The 20,478-nt window shown below is 38.9% G+C and overlaps 1 protein-coding gene across 8 annotated transcripts in view; it reads left to right on the forward strand.

The window, feature by feature from the left end:
* The window catches only part of eif4g3a (eukaryotic translation initiation factor 4 gamma, 3a), a 57,111-nt gene that overhangs the window by 19,862 nt on the left and 16,771 nt on the right, over nucleotides 1–20,478 (forward strand). For 5 of the 8 annotated variants that reach the window (XM_088005778.1, XM_088005780.1, XM_088005783.1 and 2 more), the window contains 11 exons: nucleotides 2,061–2,153; nucleotides 4,227–4,259; nucleotides 11,264–11,443; nucleotides 11,979–12,090; nucleotides 12,235–12,395; nucleotides 13,426–13,551; nucleotides 14,514–14,667; nucleotides 15,345–16,082; nucleotides 16,736–16,824; nucleotides 18,478–18,760; nucleotides 18,899–19,023. In XM_088005778.1, the coding sequence (XP_087861904.1) occupies nucleotides 2,061–2,153; nucleotides 4,227–4,259; nucleotides 11,264–11,443; nucleotides 11,979–12,090; nucleotides 12,235–12,395; nucleotides 13,426–13,551; nucleotides 14,514–14,667; nucleotides 15,345–16,082; nucleotides 16,736–16,824; nucleotides 18,478–18,760; nucleotides 18,899–19,023 (2,094 nt within the window). The remainder of the gene's footprint in view (nucleotides 1–2,060; nucleotides 2,154–4,226; nucleotides 4,260–11,263; nucleotides 11,444–11,978; nucleotides 12,091–12,234; nucleotides 12,396–13,425; nucleotides 13,552–14,513; nucleotides 14,668–15,344; nucleotides 16,083–16,735; nucleotides 16,825–18,477; nucleotides 18,761–18,898; nucleotides 19,024–20,478) is intronic. The other 3 variants (XM_088005784.1, XM_088005779.1, XM_088005782.1) reach the window with 1 other exon arrangement.

Here is a 20,478-nt window from a genome sequence, read left to right on the forward strand (position 1 = left end):
AAGGAAACTTTAGATGCTCAACTTCTCTCAGCAAGCTAAACAACGTTGGTGGCATCGACTAACAAGCTGAGTAACTTGCAGAGCAGCAGTTTCAGGTTTTGCCACTGTAACTCATAGCTGCTTAAAAGTCAATAATAGCGGCATAGAGTGAAGGGAGAAAATGAGTACAACGTCCCGAGAGGAAACCGTGCCTAGAACGATAAATGTCGTGTCACCAGTTTGACAGTATTTAAGTTATTTAAAACAAAATCTAATCACTAATTATCAATATCAACCGATATAAAACCCTTATATTGTGATATTTTTTTCCAACTATATCGCTCAGTCCAACTTGGTAAAAGATTCAAGTTGCTTTAGGTCCAGTGTGCCATTTCCACAGCCTCTGATGATTCAGGGAGCCGTGCCATCTGCTGCTGTTGGTCTCCTGTGTTTTTATCAAGTCCAAAGTCTGCGCAATCGTCTGCCAGGAAGTTTCAGAGCATTTCCTTTACTTCTGCTGACGAGCTTTATAGAGATGCTGGTTTCGTTTCCAGCAGTACTTGGCACCTGCTGACAGAGCCAAAAGTTGCATTACTTGGTTTAATGATCCCTGTGCTTGACCTGGCCAACCCAAACACCATAAAGACTCTTCAGGGTGTTGTCAAGAGGAAGATGGCGAACCAGAGCCAACAATGTAGATGAGCTGAATCAGCCATTAAACCAGATCTGGGCTTCCTTATCGCTCAACAGAGTTAAAGGTTGATTGCTTCCGTGACATGCTTTGCATTATATAAAGTAAGACAAGAGGATATGTTGCTTTTGAGTCGGTCAACATTTCTGTTTCAAAATTCTCCATGTTTAGATTTGTCATTAGCTGTAAGCCATAATCATTTGAATTAACAGAAATAAATGTTTGTGCTCTATTAGAAATCTTTATTTCCAGACAAACGGTAATCCATATAAGAAATAAAATAAATCAAGTGAAAAAGGCAAACCCATCCACCACAAAGCAAACAGCTATTCCAATATTTAAAAAAAAAAAAAAAAGCTTGAGATATGTCTTATGTTGCTGCATGTTACAGTTGACGAAGAGTTGTTTGATACATTCAATAGTCATATACGTTTATACTTGTATTTCTGTGTATGGCATGAGCTTCACTTTTTAGACAGAAGTATTGAGAGTAAATTACCTTTTGATTATACTGTGTGTGGGTGTGCGTGTATGTGTGTACAGTATTGGTTTCATAGGTTCTGTGTAGTTTTTGTCAAAACTCCTGTGATTTTTCCAACTAGTTTTCCTTTTGAATGTTATTTTTTGTATGAATTTCCCGGGATTTTCTTTCTGTGTAGCTGAGGCGAGATCAATGAATGCCTAACTGAGACAAGATTGGGCCGTAACTAAATTAAGAGTGACAGAGCATGAATGTGTGGGTTATTAGATAAAATACTCGCTGCTCGCCCCCTCTAGTGAGACATGCATTACCTCCGCTGGGGTAAAACTACCAGCATAAAAAGTCAGTCCATGAATCCCAAAGACATAAACACTGTCAGACAGTGACGTTGTTGCTCTGCTGGCACCTGCGTTAACCCTGCAGCTCCTACTTTGCATAAATCCCGACACCGTGACTCAGCGTCTCTGGAAGCGAGTGACTCGACTTGTGAGGAATCCAGTTGTTCCTCTTTACTGTCATAGCCTACTGGCCCACTGCCTCACCCCAAAGCAGCTGATGTCTCTCACCAGCATTCTATAAATAGTCGAGTCAGCCAGAACAAACTACAATTATCATAAGCACAGCGACAGCAGCTTAAAGGATGGCAGATCTGCCTAAGCCCTCCTGTGCCGCATTAGATTGAGCATAAAGCAACACAGGATTGGGAGTCCTTCAGGGTACCAATTATCTTCGCCGAGTACTTAAGCTTCAACTGAAAACCACTTTCTCCCACAAACCTCCACTGCCAGTTGTTGTATTATTCTAATGTTTTCTTCCTGTATGGTGTGAAATGTCATGATTGATTTGCTGTACGTTTCCTAGTCTGTATCGAATTCTCACCTGTTTGCGCCTGCTTTCTTCTTTTAACAGTCACCATACAACACTGGGCAAAACGCCGGCTCCACTCCTTTAGTGTATTCTCCCCAAACACAGCCAATGAATGCACAGCCACAGAGTCGCCCGGTGAGTTTCTCTCTGCTTCCACACTTCCAGCTGACTCACCTCAGACACTTTAAGCTCTACTCTGATTCTATTGGAAGTCGGGCATCTGTGAATGGAGGGAATGGGGGTGGTGGGAGAGAAAAAAAACAAACTTGAGTCTAGAAGCCACTAGGAGATTATTTGTCGTCTGATCGAACTGCCCAGGTACTTAACACAGTTGTAATAATTTAATGAGGCTGTATTGTTTCCTAATGAGCTCCTTGTGGTTGTTCTTATCGCTGATGACACGTAGGAAATTAGTTTATGCTGGTGTCATTTTCTTTATCTTTCATGTTAACCACTGTATAACCCCTTTCTGTAATGTTAAGCACACATACCAGTCTCTGCTGTGCATATTAAAACATCAATTGTAAATTAAATGGATTAAACTATTTGTGTAACTTCAGTGTTTGGATTATGGCAGTTTTTGTTTTTTTTAGATTCATTTTTGACATCTTGATTTAAATTATGGTCAGTGTACTTCAAATACATTTCTACTATCAGCCACATTTCCCCCAGATTTATTTTTTCGCAACTGTCATTTTCCAAGGCCACTTTGATTTTTCTCTTCTTTTTTTTGTGAGCGTTTCTAGTGTGTAATGTAATGTAAACTAGGAATTGGCCAATTTCACTATATAGCAACTTTAGACAGGCACTTTCTCAAAAGTGCTAAATATGCATCGTCCTGCGCTTAAGCTCCTTTAAATGAAATCCCAGAGGCAGTGCTGGGTTTTATCTGGTGTCACTAATCACAGAGTGAACATCATACCTGACCTGCTGCTGCCAAATGAATGGCAGCACCAAAGGAGTAGAATTCCTCCAAACGCTTTTCCTTCTTTAAACAAAACAAGTACAGCCCGATAATAATACATTGCCAAGAGTCCTGAATTGGCCACCAGAGGAGCCTCACCTAGGGCTGCACAATATATTCCAAATCTGTCTTTTATCAATGTGCACAATATCAGCAGTTCAGCAAGACTATTTGGAATGAGATTTTTGTTGGCTATGATATTCCAAGTCTGAAAACTTTAGCAACTTGAACTTCATCTTCTATGTCAGATGTGAACACCTACTGCTATGAGCTCATCACAGAAGTAGATGTTGGAAGCATCACAACAACCGATGGGATAGTGAAGCGTGAGCAAATGAGACGTATATGGATGTTGTGACTGATGCCGTTATTGTTGTATTGGACATTAAGGTGACGGTTGAATTATGCTATATTATTCTGTATCCCTGGCGCTACCCACCACTCCTTTATATAACAATTTAATGACGCACTTTCTGACACATGACGCATGAGTATTAGCATGTCTGTTGACAATACAAGGTTGCAAACAAAACAGGTAGTACGGCTAAATAAATAACCCAAGTCTACTTTAAAAAAAAATAATCTTCACACCCCTTTATAGTGTTTAAGAATTTTTTTCCCCCTTTTTATTTCAAATATTAATATTGAACTAATATTTTCTCTCAATATTTAAGATGTCATTTGGATTGAGCCTTGAAATGAATCCGTGTCCAAAATTATGTGGGATCAGAACTGCTGGAACTCTGTTAAATATTTATAACAAACTGATTTTAAAATCTTCCTCCTGCATACATGAAACGCACTCACTGATTTTTCTTTCTTTCACTCTTCTTCTACGGATCTTCTCATCAAAATTTAAGATAACTTTAAATGTATTATTATCGGGCTGTCCAATATATTAGAGACATTAAATTAAAACGATCAAGGCATACGTGTTTATCTGATTGAAATTTTCTGTAAGCATCATTACAATATAAAACCTTGATGTTTTGTTTACATATTATCATGCCTCCTGAATCTATACCAATGCATTCAGTAGATTTTGTATTACTGAAGTCGTGTCATATATCTTGTGCCATGTGTCTTTAAAGCTTTGCTCTGTGGTATTGTTATTGTATTTTCAAGCCTCTGCCTCCATCGCTCATCCTAAACCGTATCTGTGTCTCTCTTCTGCTCTCTATTCTCCCCGCTTTGCCATCACTGCTTCACTCTCCTTGCTGGACCTCTCCTCCCTCCCCCACCAGTTTGCTACGGGCCCTCGACCAACCCACCATCAGGTAATTTGCCCCTGCTGAACGCCCCTCCTGCATCCCTCTTTTGCATCATCATCATCAAAGCAGTGTGTTGGTCCCTGCTGGCAAAAGAGCTTTTTGTGGAGGGTCTGCTGGTCTGCTTAAAAAACACAGATTTAAAATGTTTTAAGTACCTTGGAACCTGATAAAAGGGTGTTCCAGTGAGTTATGACTGTGTTTGGGTGTTTTTTTTTATTATTTACATCTAGACTGACTTTAGTTCTGTCCATCTCTTCATATAATCTGTACCTGGCTTGAACTCCCTTAAATAAGTTGTTTTTGTTGGTTTTGTGCTCTTAGAACTCAATAGTACTGGAATGAGTTATCATTTTGGGATTTCAGTCTAGTATTCTGCTTGGATCCCTTAACGAATTATTCAAGATTAAGATCAGTTTTAGAGGTAATTGTATTCCAGAAGCCTGTTTCCAAATTACTGGACTGATTTATACTCAAAATGTTGTTTCTATACATGCTCAGGTATTTTGTATTAAAAAGACTTGTATGGTTTATGTAAAAACTACTGATTTCAACTTTAATGTCCAAAGTTACATGCAAATTCTGATGCCTGATTTCTGTGCAGTAGCTGTTCTAGTTATGTCTGCGGTCAACCTCATTAGAAGAATATCTTGGCAAAGATTCCACCTGATTTAAAATGATGATATTATTTCAAGCAGATGACTGAAATGTGTGCCCTTGTTGGAATGTTTGACAGAGTGAAAACTTTAACAGCTGTGGATTCCAGAATTAGCAGGATAAACTAGGGCAGTTCTAGTGGTTACTAGTTATTGATTACCCTGTCAATTATTGTGATGATTATTCGGATAAAAACATTGGCACATTCTGCAGATTTTTTTTAGTTAAGCCTTTTTTATACAATATTTGAAATGGATTCATTAAAGGCCCTGTTTAAATTAAGTAGTACTTATGTGAAAGGTCTCTACATTGCAAAGATATAGAAGAATCAAACGGTCACCTTAAGGCGAAAGAAAATTTCTCAGGACGTTTAGGAACAACCCAATAACCTAGAAAAGCTGGAGCTTGACTTTAACTAGATCTTTTAGAACACCAGTGTCACATATTAATGTTGTTTGACCTATGTGGTCAAACAACCAGATAGAATCGCACCAGTTATTGTTGGGTACAGGAGGCAAATATTAGTGTGGGAGTTTGCATATAGTTAAATTTCATCCTATATGCACCTTTTAAATAAATATTCTGTAATTATTCTACTCTTAAAAATGTATTGTTCAAATAAATCTTCAAAAAGGCCTAAAATAACATTTATGGCAATTCTGAATTTATCAATCAAATTTTATTTGTATCGCACCTTTCAGCAATAAGGCATTAAATTACATTTTGCACATCAGATTATTGATCAATGTTTCATGATTAGGTTTCAGAAACAACTGAGTTTTTATTCTCGATTTAAAGGAAGTCCGTGTTGCAGCTCTTTTGCAGTTTTCTGGAAGTTTGTTCCAGATTTCTGGTGCATAGAAGCTGAATGCTGCTTCTCCGTGTTTGGAGACTTTACTGTTCAGTGAACAGCAGACTTACTCTGTTCTCTCAAGCAGAGTAATTTTGTCAGTTCACTAAATTCAGAAGCAGATTAATTTAAGGTGTGAACCTGTAAAATATCTTTTACTTTCATAAAATTCAGACATAATGTTGTAAGATTCTGTTAAACCCGTGTAACGATAATCTGACCCCACACCTGAACATAGACATGAGAACTGTGTTAGTTCAGTGGTTGCATTGAGAAAATCTGGTGCAGTCTTCATGAGACTTTCATCTTATTAGTATGCAAACATTAAGACTGCTGTTTATTGGCATTTTGGCCATTTGATTTCTTTAAAGCTACAACTAAGAAAAAAAAATTAGACAGACACCAAACAATGGCAAATTACATAATCGCATCTCACTAGTTTTAGAAGAATTAACTCCTATTGACAGTTATTTTTTTTATTTGTGATAATATAAAGTCCCTGCTGGTCAGATGGGAAGTATTTTGGAGTATATCTATGAATGATGGTGTTTACCTGCCTCAGTGCAGGTCTGTTTTCCTGACCGACACTTTAGGAAGTCCAGAAACTGGACAGCTGACACATGCAGAACCAACATCTGTGGATTTTGAAGGGCAAATTGATGTTTGTGTCTGGCAGGTCAGTGTTTATGGTGTTTGTGCATTACCTAGAGGACGGAAAGAGTCTTAAACCTGTCTTGGTGTTGACATTTATTTCATGTGGCTTTGAGTTTGCTTTGTGTGTGTTGACTCACACAGCAGCTTGCCATGAGACTGATGTGTTCATTCATTGTGCTCTGAACGAATGGCCACGGTGTAACTCACTCGGTAACATCCTCACCTTCTGGATGCTTCTCTTTGGACACATTTTAAGCAGACTATTAATAGTATGGTGTCAAAGCGTAACTGGTGTGTTCGTTGGCGATAGTGTGTGTGTGTACACACACTGGAGTGCATGCTCTGGCTGTCACAAACTGGCTCTGAGATTTCTTGTGCCACCACGGAAGTGGAATTGGAAAGCAGATGAAGCTGAATAGTGGCTCTTTATACTCACAGAGAAAACGGCTATTGTTCTCCTGAAACACTCTCGATGCACAGAAAAGGAAGCTTTAATATGAGAAAATTGATTTGGCCAAAATACTCTATTTGAACTTTTATGGATTTGAACGTCTGTGTCGGTTTCTTTGAGGAAGAAGATTTAAGTCAGAAGTTATTTCAACACAAAAAACAAACAACCTCTGTTTTTCAGTAAGTGGTTTTATTATTAGTATTTCTTCTATAAAAGGTTCTTCTTTGTTGGTTATGCTTTCAGTATTTTTCTTTGAACTAGCAACACCACAGGCCACAATAACAAGTGCTTGCTATGATTTCCAATCATTTAGGAAACATTTGACTCAAGACTTGGCTTGTATACCTCTAAGGCTGGCTAAAACAGATTTGCACCTTATTGACATGTAGCTCACAGTTTTATTTAAACATCTTTGCTCAACTCAGCTGCAACCTTCCTGTGCTGGGATACGCCATTAGACACCAGACATTGTATTGTCTAAATGAAGCTTTGCAGAGTCGAGTCGACATCATCAGGTGGATGTTTTTAGCAATAGGTGAGGAATAAATAATGATGTGGAGTTTTGCACTCTGTCTCGACTATTAAAATGTTAGACTTGTGGAGGCACGTGTAAGCCTTTGTGGATTGATATCAACAGAAGAAGTTTAGTTGAGTCAACAAATGTGCTGCAGATGGGCTATAAGTCGTAGTTGGAGTAAAGTTTGCAAAAATGTCAGTTTAAGAAAAGATGAAATACAGTAGGAGAGTGTGATTTCAGAAAAGAAAAGTATTTCTGAAAAGCTAAGTGGCTTTTCAAAGAGTGAGGACAAAAACAAAAAATGTATATATATGTTTTTTATTTAACATATTGGTATCAGTCCCATAACACAAATGGCAACAAGATGGAAATAAATATCTGCTATTGATTGGCCCAGTTTTACTTATTGGACCAATATGTTAAAAAATGACTGACAATGGCTGATGCTGATGAATTACTAGAGATGTGTGTAATGGTTATTGCCCTTAATGATAATATATTGGATGTTGATATTTACCTGAAATGTGCTCATTGGTGCATCTCTGGTGTAAGTACATAACGATTTATCCATTTGTGGAGAAGTATTTATCTGCAGTCGGCATTCTTAGGCTCCACTGTTCTCAAGCCCCAACACTTTCCCATAATTGTTCATAGATTGACTTTCATGCCCTGAAGGCTAACCTCAACTCTAACTTTGACCTCTAACACCAAGCTTAAGCACAAGCTACACCAGCAGGTTGTTAAATTATACGTTTGCCAGTCTACTTGCAATCGTGAACCAGAAATTAACTTGAACAGGTTTACGCTTGTGCATGCCCCAAATAAATAAGTCATGCACAAACTGGGAAAAGCGTTCCTTGGCGGCAAGACCTTAGTGGTGTTGAGTCCTTAATGGGTCTGTGGTTCAGCAGTAAACATGTTCTGAACAGGTTACATCATGAAAGAGTTCACAGCAAGCACTCTGAGAATTTAGCCAGCTGCAAGGGTAGAAAGTTAGAATCTAATCTTTTTTGCTCTTTTCGTTCTTTTTTTTTTTTTTTTTAAGAGGCTGACCTAAAGAGTGGTTGCTTAAATCTGTTGTATTTAATTAGTTTTTAATTAAAAATGGGGAAATTGAAGTCCACTAATGCTTCCATTTCAATTGTAAATAAATTAAAGAGGGCCGCTAAAAGGACAATGTTTCCGGCTTTTATATATAAAAGATATAGAAGATATTGAAACACTGCAAGATCAACATCAATGTCTGTCAAGTTACAAGCTCAGAATTGAGACTTTTGCTCAAGGATTAAGGAGTACCACACTCCTTCAAGGATCAAATCAGGACAAATTAATTTTTATGGCAGTTTGGGACATAAAAAAACAGACAACAGTTACGTTGTCCTTCTATAAAACAGCTTACATGTAAAGACTGTTGAATCAAACCGGATGTTGCATTTTTAAGATGACTTTTGTTGTGAATTGTTGCTGAATGAATAAGATGAAAGTGAGGCAATATCCATAAATGAGGTAGTCTGGCGGTGCAGACGTTTTTTAGTCTATAAGCTACCAGGTGAGTCACCACTGTTGATTTTTTATATGTTGAGTTAGGAGATTTCTCACCTGTGACAATCTCCATGGTTTAATATGATTCTGTGAAAAAGTTGGGGTTGTCAAACCTGCATTGTTGTGTCCTCGGGTAGCTAAACCTCATATTTCCTCTGTCATTGAATGCTGGTCAAAGTGGCTAATGAATGATGATGGATTTGTGTGTCAAGTTGGAAGAAGATGCTCAGCTTTCTGTTTGTGTGTGGATGTTTAAATCTCACCAGTTTATCCTCCCACTGGCTTCTCTTTCTTTACTGCTTTCAAACCCCAAGGGAGGATTCAGGCCCATCCAGGTAACACTAACATCCCTCTGTGTCGAGTCTCTGCAGAGATGCATGGCATGAAGAGGATCATCCTGAAATGATCCTGTCCCTCCTAACTTTTAATCCCGTGCATCTCCCCTACCCCTCCTCCATCTTTACCGCAGTAAACACAGAGTACGGAGGCTTGTTATTATCGTTTTATTCTCTAATGTCATTTAGAGTGCCGCTAGGGGACTCTTTTGACACTTTTCAGTTTGTCAAATTGGCTCCATTCATTACTCATCTTTAATGAGCTTGCACAGTGAAATGAATTGCATGCCTAATAATGAGAGATGCGGCATATTCCCTTCGTAAGCGTTTTCTTTGTTTTTGTTTTCTTCCTGTCAAAATAGTTTCAGTGACGTTTCTGAATTGTGTCGTATTGAGCAAGTTTAAGTGGTTTCTGTGTTGCATAAAGATCTATTTTAGTTTCTCCTTTTGTTTTGAGCCAGTGTTATAAAGTTGTTTTTGTCTTTTCACTATTTGTTGCTTAGCCAACAGTTTTCCCGAGAATTTCACTGAGAATGTCTTTAGGTGACTGTTAATGAACAGTTTTCTGTTCATTTCCCACATTTCCCCCACAACTATTTACAATAAAACCACTCAGGCTGATATGTGAAAGGTGATTTCCCTCTTGGGTAATTCTAGACAGTTTTACAGCCTTGTTTATCCCTGTGTCCGACACTTATGGGATATTTGAACTTGGTCAAATATCCCAAGTTTGGCCTAGCGGCCTTCTTTATTTTTTTCTTTCTTTTTTTTTTTTTTTTCTTTGTTGTTTTCTCACAGAAGTACCTGATTTTAAGCACTTGATTGTGACGTGCTTTACAGAAGTCACTGTTGCTGCATTTGCAGTCATTTCTGGTTTAGCACATCTGAGACAAACTGATAAATGACAAAGTTTTAAAGATTTCTAAAAATGTAATTTTGGTGGCAATGCCTGTGCAGAGAAATTGGTACTTGTGGTTTGCATAGAGAATATAAGTTTTGGCATAGATGTTGATTTATAGATTTTTTTTTATTTTTATTATTTATTTATAACTGAAATTCAGAATATATTTAACCAATTACATAATTAGTCCAGAGTTTCCTTCAAAAAACCTGCTAAGCCCAGTCTTAGGGATGCTAGGGCAGTCATCCAAGGGCCCACCATGTTTTTGAGATAAAAATGTTTAAAGTTGACTGGAAATTTGAAAATATCACTAGGTAATTATGCGTTACTGGAAGACATTAACAATACCTAAACAGCAACTATGACGTCTCAAAGGGAAACATTAAAAAAAAACTAAATAAATAAATAAACAATGCTTAGCCCTGGTGGGGGGCAAGTAAAGCCTGGTGGCCCGCCAGGGTCGCCTGGTGGCCCGCCAGGGTCGCCTGGTGGCCCGCCAGGGTCGCCTGGTGGCCCGCCAGGGTCGCCTGGTGCATGTTGTCTTAAGTGCACATGTATGTTTGATTTGGTTTGAGTAAAAAAAAAAAAAAGGTGCCAATGGAATCAAATATCTGTATTTGTCCCATCCTTTTTGACTGGTAGCCATTTTGAAACTGTGTGCTTTTCATTTATTTGATTGTGCTTTGATTGATTAAACTGTTAACATGAGCACTTCAAGATTTCTGTAACAACTTGCAGATTTTCTTTTCTTATCTTCGGTTTAAAATTTTTCTTGGTGTGTTTTTTTGTTTGTTTTTTTTTTGGGTCTCTTGCTTTACAGAATACTTTTTGATCTCAAGTTTCTGAAAACAATTATTTACCAATAAAACATATTCAGTGTTTTTATTTAGGAGCTCCAAGATTAATGCCAGCATTCATGTTTCTAAGTATTATTCTGCATTTCATTCATCAGAATAACTGATTTTAATGCTGAAAATCCAAGAGACATTTTTGAGCTGCCTAAAATAAAGGATCCTGTTCGAGGAAAATATCTGGATGCCTGAAAAAAAAATGTCAGTAACTGACATGTCTTGTTTTTTTTTCTGTCTTTCTTATATTACCCTCAGTTTTTTCAAAGGACTCAGATGCAGACTGCGAGGGCCTCGATGCCGACAAACTCGCCCTCCATTCGCCCGGGTTCGCAGGCTCCCACGGCGGCTGTCTACCCCACCAATCAGCCCATCATGATGACCATGGCCCCAATGCCTTTTCCATCCCCACAGGCTCCACAGTACTACATCCCACAGGTGGAACGCAAACCTCCAAAAAACTAGTTTTCCTGTTTAGTTTGGCTTAAAAGTGAATCAGGCAGAATGTTTTCAACAGTTCTTGCTAGACTGCTCTGCCTTTTATGTTGCTTTTATTTTCTTAATCTTAACAAAAGTAATTACAATTTTAATTCAGATTGATTCATTAATACTTTGTGTAGCTGAAATTAATTTGACATCTTTCAGTTTTAATCACATTAACTGAATGTGAAAGCCAAAATGAAAATTAAACCATGCAAAATCATACATTTATATATACATTTATATCAGTACATTAATATTATTGATCAATTTTAATGGCCAATAAAAATCATTAAGATATAAACTATATATCTTTTGATGAATTAGATGAACACAAACATAGTCGCAGGCTTATTAATGTCAGTATCTGTCATGTTTTGTTTTTGTTTTGTTTTTTGTTTTTTTTAACCTTAAAACATTTTGTGTGTGTGTGTGTGTGTGTGTTTTTTTGTTTGTGTTTTTTTTTCACTCACTTTCTCTTGCGTCCCTCCAGTATCGGCCCAGTACACAATATGTGGGACCGCCACAGCAGTATTCAGTGCAGCCGCCCGGTTCTGGCACCTTCTACCCCGGTCCAGGACCAGGGGAGTACTCCAACCCATATCGTGAGTCTTCCACCTGTCATTAAGCACATGCAATCTCAAATCAGAACCACTCGTTCTGATTCCAGAATTCTGCTTCCAGGATTCTGGAAGTAGAATCTTGCTTTTACTAAAAATGTTATTTTCTTTTCTTGTAATCTGGTTCAGATCCCCTCAGGTACCACCCTCCGGTTTCACCCTCTGTCCCTGCTCCCGTTCCTGCAGCGGGGCCAAACTTCTACCCTGGCCAGACTCTGTTCCCCCACTCAACCTCGATCATAGTGCCTACACAACAGCAACCTCAACCGACCAGGCGTGAGAAGAAAACAGTAAGTACCTTAGTAGTTTTTTCTGATTTCTGTTCTTTTGCAAGTTCTTGTGTTTGACATTTGCACACATTAAGTCACCAATTAACTTGGTAACAGAAATATCAGTACCTTTCAGGACGTTTGCCCGGTCACCCATTTTTTGGGAGTGTGAATGGCCACGGCGAAAAATCCGATTTGACAAAAAATCGGAATTGGGTCACGTGAGGCTGCAGTGTGAACACAGCCTTAGAGCTGCAACTAACATTTATTCTAATAATCAATTATTCTGATGATTAATTGCATTAAAAAAAAAACATTGGCACATTCTGGAAACATTTTATTCTTTTTTTTATATAATGCTAGAAATACACAAAAAATGCAAACAACTAATACAGTTCCTATTTCAAATAAAAACATTTTCAAACTTAACATGCAATATCCAGCATTCCTTTAGTGAACACTCGATCATTTGTAGCAAAGGAAGCATATTCAGTTAAAGATTATTTCTAACTTTAATATGTGAAAACTCAGCCTTTTCTGCTTGACTTAACATTAGTACAGTGTAGGGCTGCTCTGGTGATTTTTTTATTTGTTTTTGTTTATTTTTATTATTATTATTATTTTTGATTGACCGATCAGTTAACTGGATTTAATAGCTGGATAGCAAAAGGTGCTTATTAATGGACAGAAGTTGAACCAGGTGAAGCTAAAACCGTGAAAGGAGTTTTTGGTAGAACAAATTCACAGACAAGGAAAATTTTAATCTTAAATGCAAATGTATATTTTTTTGGTTTATTTACTACACTGAGTGTGTTACTGTTTCCAAAAATTGTCATTTTTTTGAGTCTGTATAATCCAGTTAATGGTTAAGTGATTATTAATTTAGTTGTTGATTATTTTAATAATTAATTATCACAATTCATCGGCTATTTTCATAATCGGTTAAGGTTGTTAGGTGAGGCTCATTCACTGTGTCTGCCTTCTGCTTGGCCTCAGACTTTAAGACTTTAGTGAGGTCCTGTTTCTTTTTTTTCTGCCATTGTCCTCACAGATCTGTATCCGCGACCCGAATCAGGGCGGTAAGGATATCACAGCAGAGATCTTGGCAGGGGGCTCGGGGAGCAGGAACTCAACGCCCCCTGTCGGTCCCCCTTCCACCACCCCAACACCACCACAGGTATGGCTCTCTTAGGACTCTGGGAGACCTACGATACATCCACATTATGAGAAGAGCCACGAGTTAACTTTAGGAACAAACGGGAAGTTCTTTCTTAGTAATTTATGACAATTATTCCAAGAGTCGTAACTTTATTAGTAAAAACTCCGTGGTTTATTACACCTTAAATTTTGCAGATATGTTGGGTAGTAAATACGAATCTGAATGTTTTCAGTGTGGTCTTATGTGATGGAGCAACACTAAGAGATGCGCCACTGTAAACAGGAAGGAAAATGAATCATTTTTAACAATTTTCCCAACAAATAATCTGAAAAAGGAGGTGTGTATGTGTATTGAACCCCAAATAGAATAATTTCACAAGGCTCTGTAGAACATTAAGGCGTGTAGTAAGAGGCTCAAGGCCTTGTTATGTTGAAAACATCTCTGTCTGTTTTCCACCTGCTTTCTTCGCATTGCTGGTTGTTTTTCCCTGCCTTTTACTGTAGGTTGCATCAGTCTGTAAACTCCTGCAGAATCCTCTCAGATAGCCCTGACTTTCCTGAGTCAGCATGAAAGAAAATGTAATTAGTTTGACTTGCTGCTTAGAGTAACTTGGATTGTGCGAACAATCCTCAGACAAATGAGACAAATTGATTTCAAATTGGATTTCTCGTCTAGATTGTGAAGAGGAATGTTGGTGACTTTTTTCTCTTTGTATTTTCCTGGGGGTCTCCACGGCGTCTTTCCTGTTCTCCATGTTTTCATTGTCCTGTGTTTTCATCCTTCTCTTTCCAGTCCTCCCACAGTCATCCTCCCCATCATGTTTCTCATCCACCGCTGTTTCCTTTTTTTCCCACTTGTGGTCTTGTGTATTTGTATGTTTACTTGCCTACATTTCAGTGCCTCTATTTTCTGGTTTTCTGTGTTGATGGACTTTATGGCTGCACCCTCATTATCTTCGCATTTTCTCCCTCAAATCACAGCACCCGAGCAGCAGCCAGACTCCGGAGCAGCAGCAGTCGCAGCCCCCGCCCCCTCAGCAGCAACAGGCTCATCCCGGAGGCCTGGCGCTCGAGCCGCAGCAGATGCAGCAGCCGCCGCTAACCACCGGTGCTTCAGACACCAAACCAGGGCCAGGTCTGCCCCCAAAAAAACCCTCCTTCCTACATCCCACACTCTAAGAAGTTCAAATGATCTTTCAATTTTTACTTCAAGCACAAAATGACACAAAAATGATACCTTTGGTCCAAGCAATGACCATGTGCAAAATATTTCTTCTTGTTTCAACTGGAATTTAGCACTTCTTTAGGAGAAAAAAACTCCATGTAGGAAGAAATGATTTAAGCATTTAATTTGTACATTTAATTTGAACTTCATGCACCTTTACACAAACCTATTTGTTCGATGTAATGCATGTTTATTATTTCTAATGATTCTATGACTTATTCATTGAAATGAAGGTTGTCTTATACATTAGTTATTGAAATTGAGGGATTTTTTTGTGCTAAATTAGTATTTTGTGCTATAGGGCGTATGAGAGAAAATGTTCAAAACGTAAAATTCAGTTATATTTTAGTCACAAGACATCATTGATCGATTAAATGAAGTCACAATAGTGAATTGAAAGTGTTGTCATTTGTATTGTTTTATCTCCAAAGTGTGGTGCTGGAAAAAGTTTGAAAACTTACCTTGAAAAATGCTTGACGTTTACTGTGGGAAATGTGTACAAACCCTGTTCAACGTTTACTTCAAGTAATATTATCACTGTTTAGTATCCTTCTGCATCATTTCTTTCTTTCTCTTCCTCTTATCAGTGGATTTGCCAAAACTGGAGCCAGTCGTCCAGACGTCTTCCTCTCCTGCGCTCCTGCAGCCTGAAGCCCCTCTAGAGAGACTGGAGGTCGACGTTTCTGTGTCTGAGCCCTCCGTCTCCGTTGAGCCGGAGCTTCCCTTCCACGCCGCCGCCGCCGCCACAGCCGTTGCGCCACCTACAGCAGCCATCGTCGGTCCCTCAGCCAGGGAGCCCGCTGCCTCAGTCGCCTCCTCTGGTGGAGAGAGCAAATCACCCATAGTAGCACCTCACATGCCCAACACGGACAAAACTCTTCCAGACCCGCCGCAGACTTTCGACGCTTCTCCGTCAGCTGCCCCCAAGGCTTTGAATGGCCTCGCCGACTCGGGGAGTGAGCTCGACGCCGTGGCCCTCGAAGTCTCCCTCGTCCCACCGGCTTCTGCTCCCGCTTACAGAGATGCCTCCTCCTCTGAAAGTGCGCCCACTGACATGAGGCCAGAGGTGCCAATTGCTGCTGCGCTCTCCCCTCTGTCACCTGTCGCCGTGGTGCCTGTCACCCTTACCTCCAGCCCCCTCCCAGCCCTGCCAGTCATGCTCCCCCCCGGCCTCCCACCTCTTGTGCAGGCCACAGCAGAGGCAGACGAGCCGTGCAAGACCCTCGACGTAAAGGACCTCATCTCCAGAGCAGGGATGGAGGCGCAAAGCGAGAGCAAAATGGATTCCCAGCAACAGGCGCTGATCAGGAGGAGTCCTACAACAGGTAACGGGATTCACTTTCAACTAGCAAGACTTGGATGTTCTTTTGTTCAACTTTGGATGCTTTTGTTTGTATGAGTTGGGGACAGATTTCTTGTGGTGTTGCTTTTTTGTCCTATTTTTGACGTTTTAAATCATCAGATAGATTTTTGTTTGTTTTTTGGACACTTTATTTATGTTGCTTTTCAAACCAACAACAAACAATTGAATGCAGGGTTTCGCCACAACCTTAGAATGGTTTAAATGAATGTATCTAAAATGAAGGCTTAAAAATGTCTTAAAAATATATTTTTTATTAAATTAGTTGGCCTTAAATAAAGTACTATTTAATGTTCTATGTTCTATTTAGTTTTTTATGTTTTTCCTCACAAGACTTTTCTGTCAGGCAAAGTTTGAGTCACACACTGACATCTTAATTGCGTTCTGTGGCTCGAGGTGATTGAAGTAAATTTTTCATATATGTGGAAGTTGTTTCTGATTTCCTTTTTCTCTTAATAAATGAGGTTATAATTTTAATCTGTCTTTTTAAATTAACTCGGGTTATCTTTGTCTGATATCGAAGCTTTTCACCAGAAATAAACGTGACAAACCATTGTCACACACTGAAATATTTACATTTACCTGCTTGCACATTAATACTTGTTTGTTTCCTTGCAGTTAATCAGACTTCTTCTGCTATACCAAAGACCTGGAGAAAACCAAATGAAATGTTCTGTGCCGGAGATGCACCTCACAAGGACGATGAGGTCTGTTTGTTGGAAACCGAACAGTTGGTGACTAAACAAAATGTTGGCATTTGGTTTTCTTGTAGTGGAAAGTGTCAGTGTAGTGGGACAGAGTGGGTAAGGGGGAAAGAAAAGAAACAATGTAGGCAAAAGCTCAGGAGAAAAATATTTCCACATGTGGAGAAGGGAGGCAGACGGAAATGACATTCGGTCGTTAAAGTCCAAAAAAATACGGCAAGACGACATCATCAGCCATCTTTAACCGTCCTGCTAAGCTATTGGTTTGTGCTTTTTTTTAAGGGTGTTGCCCCAAAGGCTTGTTGTCACATCATCAAATGGAAACAAATAGCCTCAAGCTGCTTATTTCAGGCTTTTGGAGAAGTTCTGTAAAGTGTTTATTTCAAGTCAAAAAGCTCCAAACTGAACCACGTCTCACTGGCTTAGATTCTAAGTTGGTTCAGTTTACCGTCTGTTTCAGAGTGATACAAATGGCTACGCAAAAAGAAGCATGTGGAGGCGATTCTGGTTCATTTGGAGACTGAAGTTTTTTAGAAGTTAGAAAATCCTCAAGACTTGAGGAGTGTTTTGTTAGCCAATAAGGTCTTTCCTCCTCAGTGTGACTGCAAGTCTTAACAGAAGGTATACGGCATGCAGTTATCATTTTTTGACAACTTAAAATTCAAAAATAAATATGTCAAACTAATTTTGACATAATAAAAAAAAAACAAATTAACTCTACAAGTTTCTGTCTATTTTGCTTGGATTTTTATGTGGGTGGTTTTCATCCAGCTGTTTTGTTGAAAAGTAATTATTTTTCCATTCATGTGAAACAGATTTAACATGGGGCTGGGCGATATGAATTGGGAAAAGAAATTTCATGCCAGTGCAGATTTCCAATTTTTCTATTTTTTTCCTACAAAACAAAATTCACAAATGAGTAAAAAAAAAAAAAAAAAATCCCTCTAAAAGTCGCTTTTATTTCAATCTTTCCCTCTGTGAGTTGTATAACAGAGTTTCGGAATCAGGCTGAATCTTTTACTTAATTGTCAAGAACATAGACACAGTATTAGCAGAAAAAAATGCAATTCTACCAGAAAAAACATCTTAAAATTAGACAAGAGGGAAAAAATCTTCGATAGATCTGATGATAATTTCTATTATCATCAGCTATTAAAGTGTTAAAAGATTAAGTATTTTTAGGTATTATCTGTATAACTTGGAGCAAAGTACTGCTTCACAAAATGCTAATTTTCTTCTCATAGAATTACTACTTTTGTTCTTTTAATATTACGTCTTTATGGTCGCATTATTTTGACTGATTTGACTGTATTCTTGTACTAAAAAGTCTCAACCTGGCCCTTACATCTGGTCTTAGATTTGATCTGAATCCAAAGTCCAAATAAATAGAAGCAGTAAAACATGCTTGTCAAACAAGATGGCGGCCTTGAGAAAAGCAGACATCACTATGAAGTAGAGCATTGTCCAGTTTCCCAAAATTAAATCTCCAAAAACCAAAAATTTGATTAGTCAATAAGATAGATTTATCACCCAGCCCTAATTTAGTTTTAGTTTTTTCCATTTTATGCTCTAATAAGATGTTGAGGAAACTGCAGAAAAGCAGAATCTTAATTCGAGAAAACCTGAATCTGAAGACTGAATCTGGTGTCCACTCAGGAGGAGCCTAAATTTGTCGGCTCGCCTGCTGGTGACCAGGCCCTTCAGCTGGCCCCCCTCAGCTGCAGCCCTGGGCCCCTGCCGTCAGTCTTCCCCTCAGCCCCCGCTCCCGCTAGCAGCCCCGACGCTGACGAAAAGTCCAGCGTTTCTGAGGAGAACGGCGAGGCGGAGTCTGAACCCCTGAGAAACGGAGCGGGCCACACCTCGGAGACGGAGAGCAGCGACGGTGGCGCCACCCCTGGAGACAAGGAGAACTCCACGGGGGCTCCTCAGGATGTGGAAGGTAAGAAGTCTCAGCGGACAAGATTTTCTACAAATCCTTATTTTTTCGCGACAGTCTTCAGCAAAGACACTGTTTGACTTCCTTGTTGAGTTTTTTTTTTTTTTTTTTTTTTTGTTTCAAACCTGCTTGGTTTTCCAGACCTCGTTGATCCGAGTGGGAAGCGACAGTATGGCAGAGACTTCCTGTTGGGCTTCCAGTTCATGCCTCAGTGCGTACAGAAACCCGAGGGGCTCCCACCAATCAGCGATGTGGTGCTAGACAAGGTAAGGTCACGCAGATATCATCATTCTTTAAAAAGAACATATTTAGTTTGACACATGATCCCTATTGAGCTTTTCCTCCACTCAACTTTCCATTACCATTGCTGGATACAGCCAGCTTCTTTGGCAATCATCCACTTTGGCTAATTGTTCACAGAAAGTGTCAGTAACTGGTAACTCGTAGTATTTGTATTGAAAATCCCTTTTTCTTTTGATGCCATTTGGCTTAGTTAGTAACTGTTTCTCGCTCCTCCATCTTTCCAAATTTGTTCAGATTGTCGTTGAATAAAGGCTTCAAAGGCCAAAGCAAATGTTAAAAAAAAAAAAGTTTATTGGTGATTGTTTTTCAAATTCTCTGAGAAATTAAAATGTTGGCCCTAATTTGTCCCTCTGTTTCTTTTTTTTTTATTGATTCTGATTAATTCATATGGAAGAGAAACCAATATGTCACCATTAGTTTCAGTTGCTTATGATGTTATTTTGGTGCTATTTAAATGAACCTCAACATTCTGTTGAAACATCCACAAATTTTCACTCACGTTATTTACACAAAGAACTGTCAGACTTCCTGCTGCTTGATTTCCAATGGGTTTGACATAATCAGTCATTTCTGCTGCCGTTTTCCTTTTTTCGTCTGAAGCTCTTTGCTAAGTAAAATTGCTCGTCAGTGAGAAATTCATGTTGTAACTGGGTCTCCCGTAGATAATTATTATCCAACAGCTGCACTAATAATAAAGTAACCAAGTCTTTTATTATGCAGCTTCATCCGTTTAAATATATCTGAAATGATTATTTAATCAGTATTATAGGTTATTAGTTGGAGGAAAGATCACTTATGAAAGCTCGTGCTGGGACTTTGTCATAAATGTGTCTAAAGATGAAGCAATAAAGAATAAACTAATTAATTATTAGCATAATCTGTGGTGCTGATTCCACTTTTGGGTGATCTGTTAAATGAATCCAATTTATTTTCTGCTGCCTCACAGTGAAACAACATGGACGTGGTTTTAGTTTGTCAGAACATCTTGATCAAAGTTGAAGCAGCTTGGCTTGCTTCTCAGACCCACGTCTATGTATGGGTGGAGCATATGGCCCGTTGAAATGCTGTTTTGATTAAAATCACATTGCTATTATGTCACCCTTGGCAGCTTTAGGATTACATGCCCCTCCCCCCACTTTGTTCAAACAGAACGGTGAACAGTTGATTGGTGCCGTCCCAAAGTTTCGTTTTTCTCACAGGGAGAGAGCCGAGTTTCTTTGGAAAAGCTCAGAGAGGAAGTGGTGGACAGCTGAACGACAAAAAGTCTGACTTGTTCTCCCCCACACACTCCACTCTTCTTTTTTCTTTTTTCTTTTTTTTCCCCCTGCTCTTCACTTCCACCACATCTGGTTCCAAAGTACTGATTGTCTCTCTGAACATGCCAAGCATATTTTAATATCAGTTTAGAAAGTGCTGAT

This window comes from Poecilia mexicana, unplaced genomic scaffold (assembly GCF_051168715.1).
Source record: "Poecilia mexicana isolate PSO_F unplaced genomic scaffold, ASM5116871v1 scaffold_5, whole genome shotgun sequence".
NCBI lineage: Eukaryota > Metazoa > Chordata > Actinopteri > Cyprinodontiformes > Poeciliidae > Poecilia > Poecilia mexicana.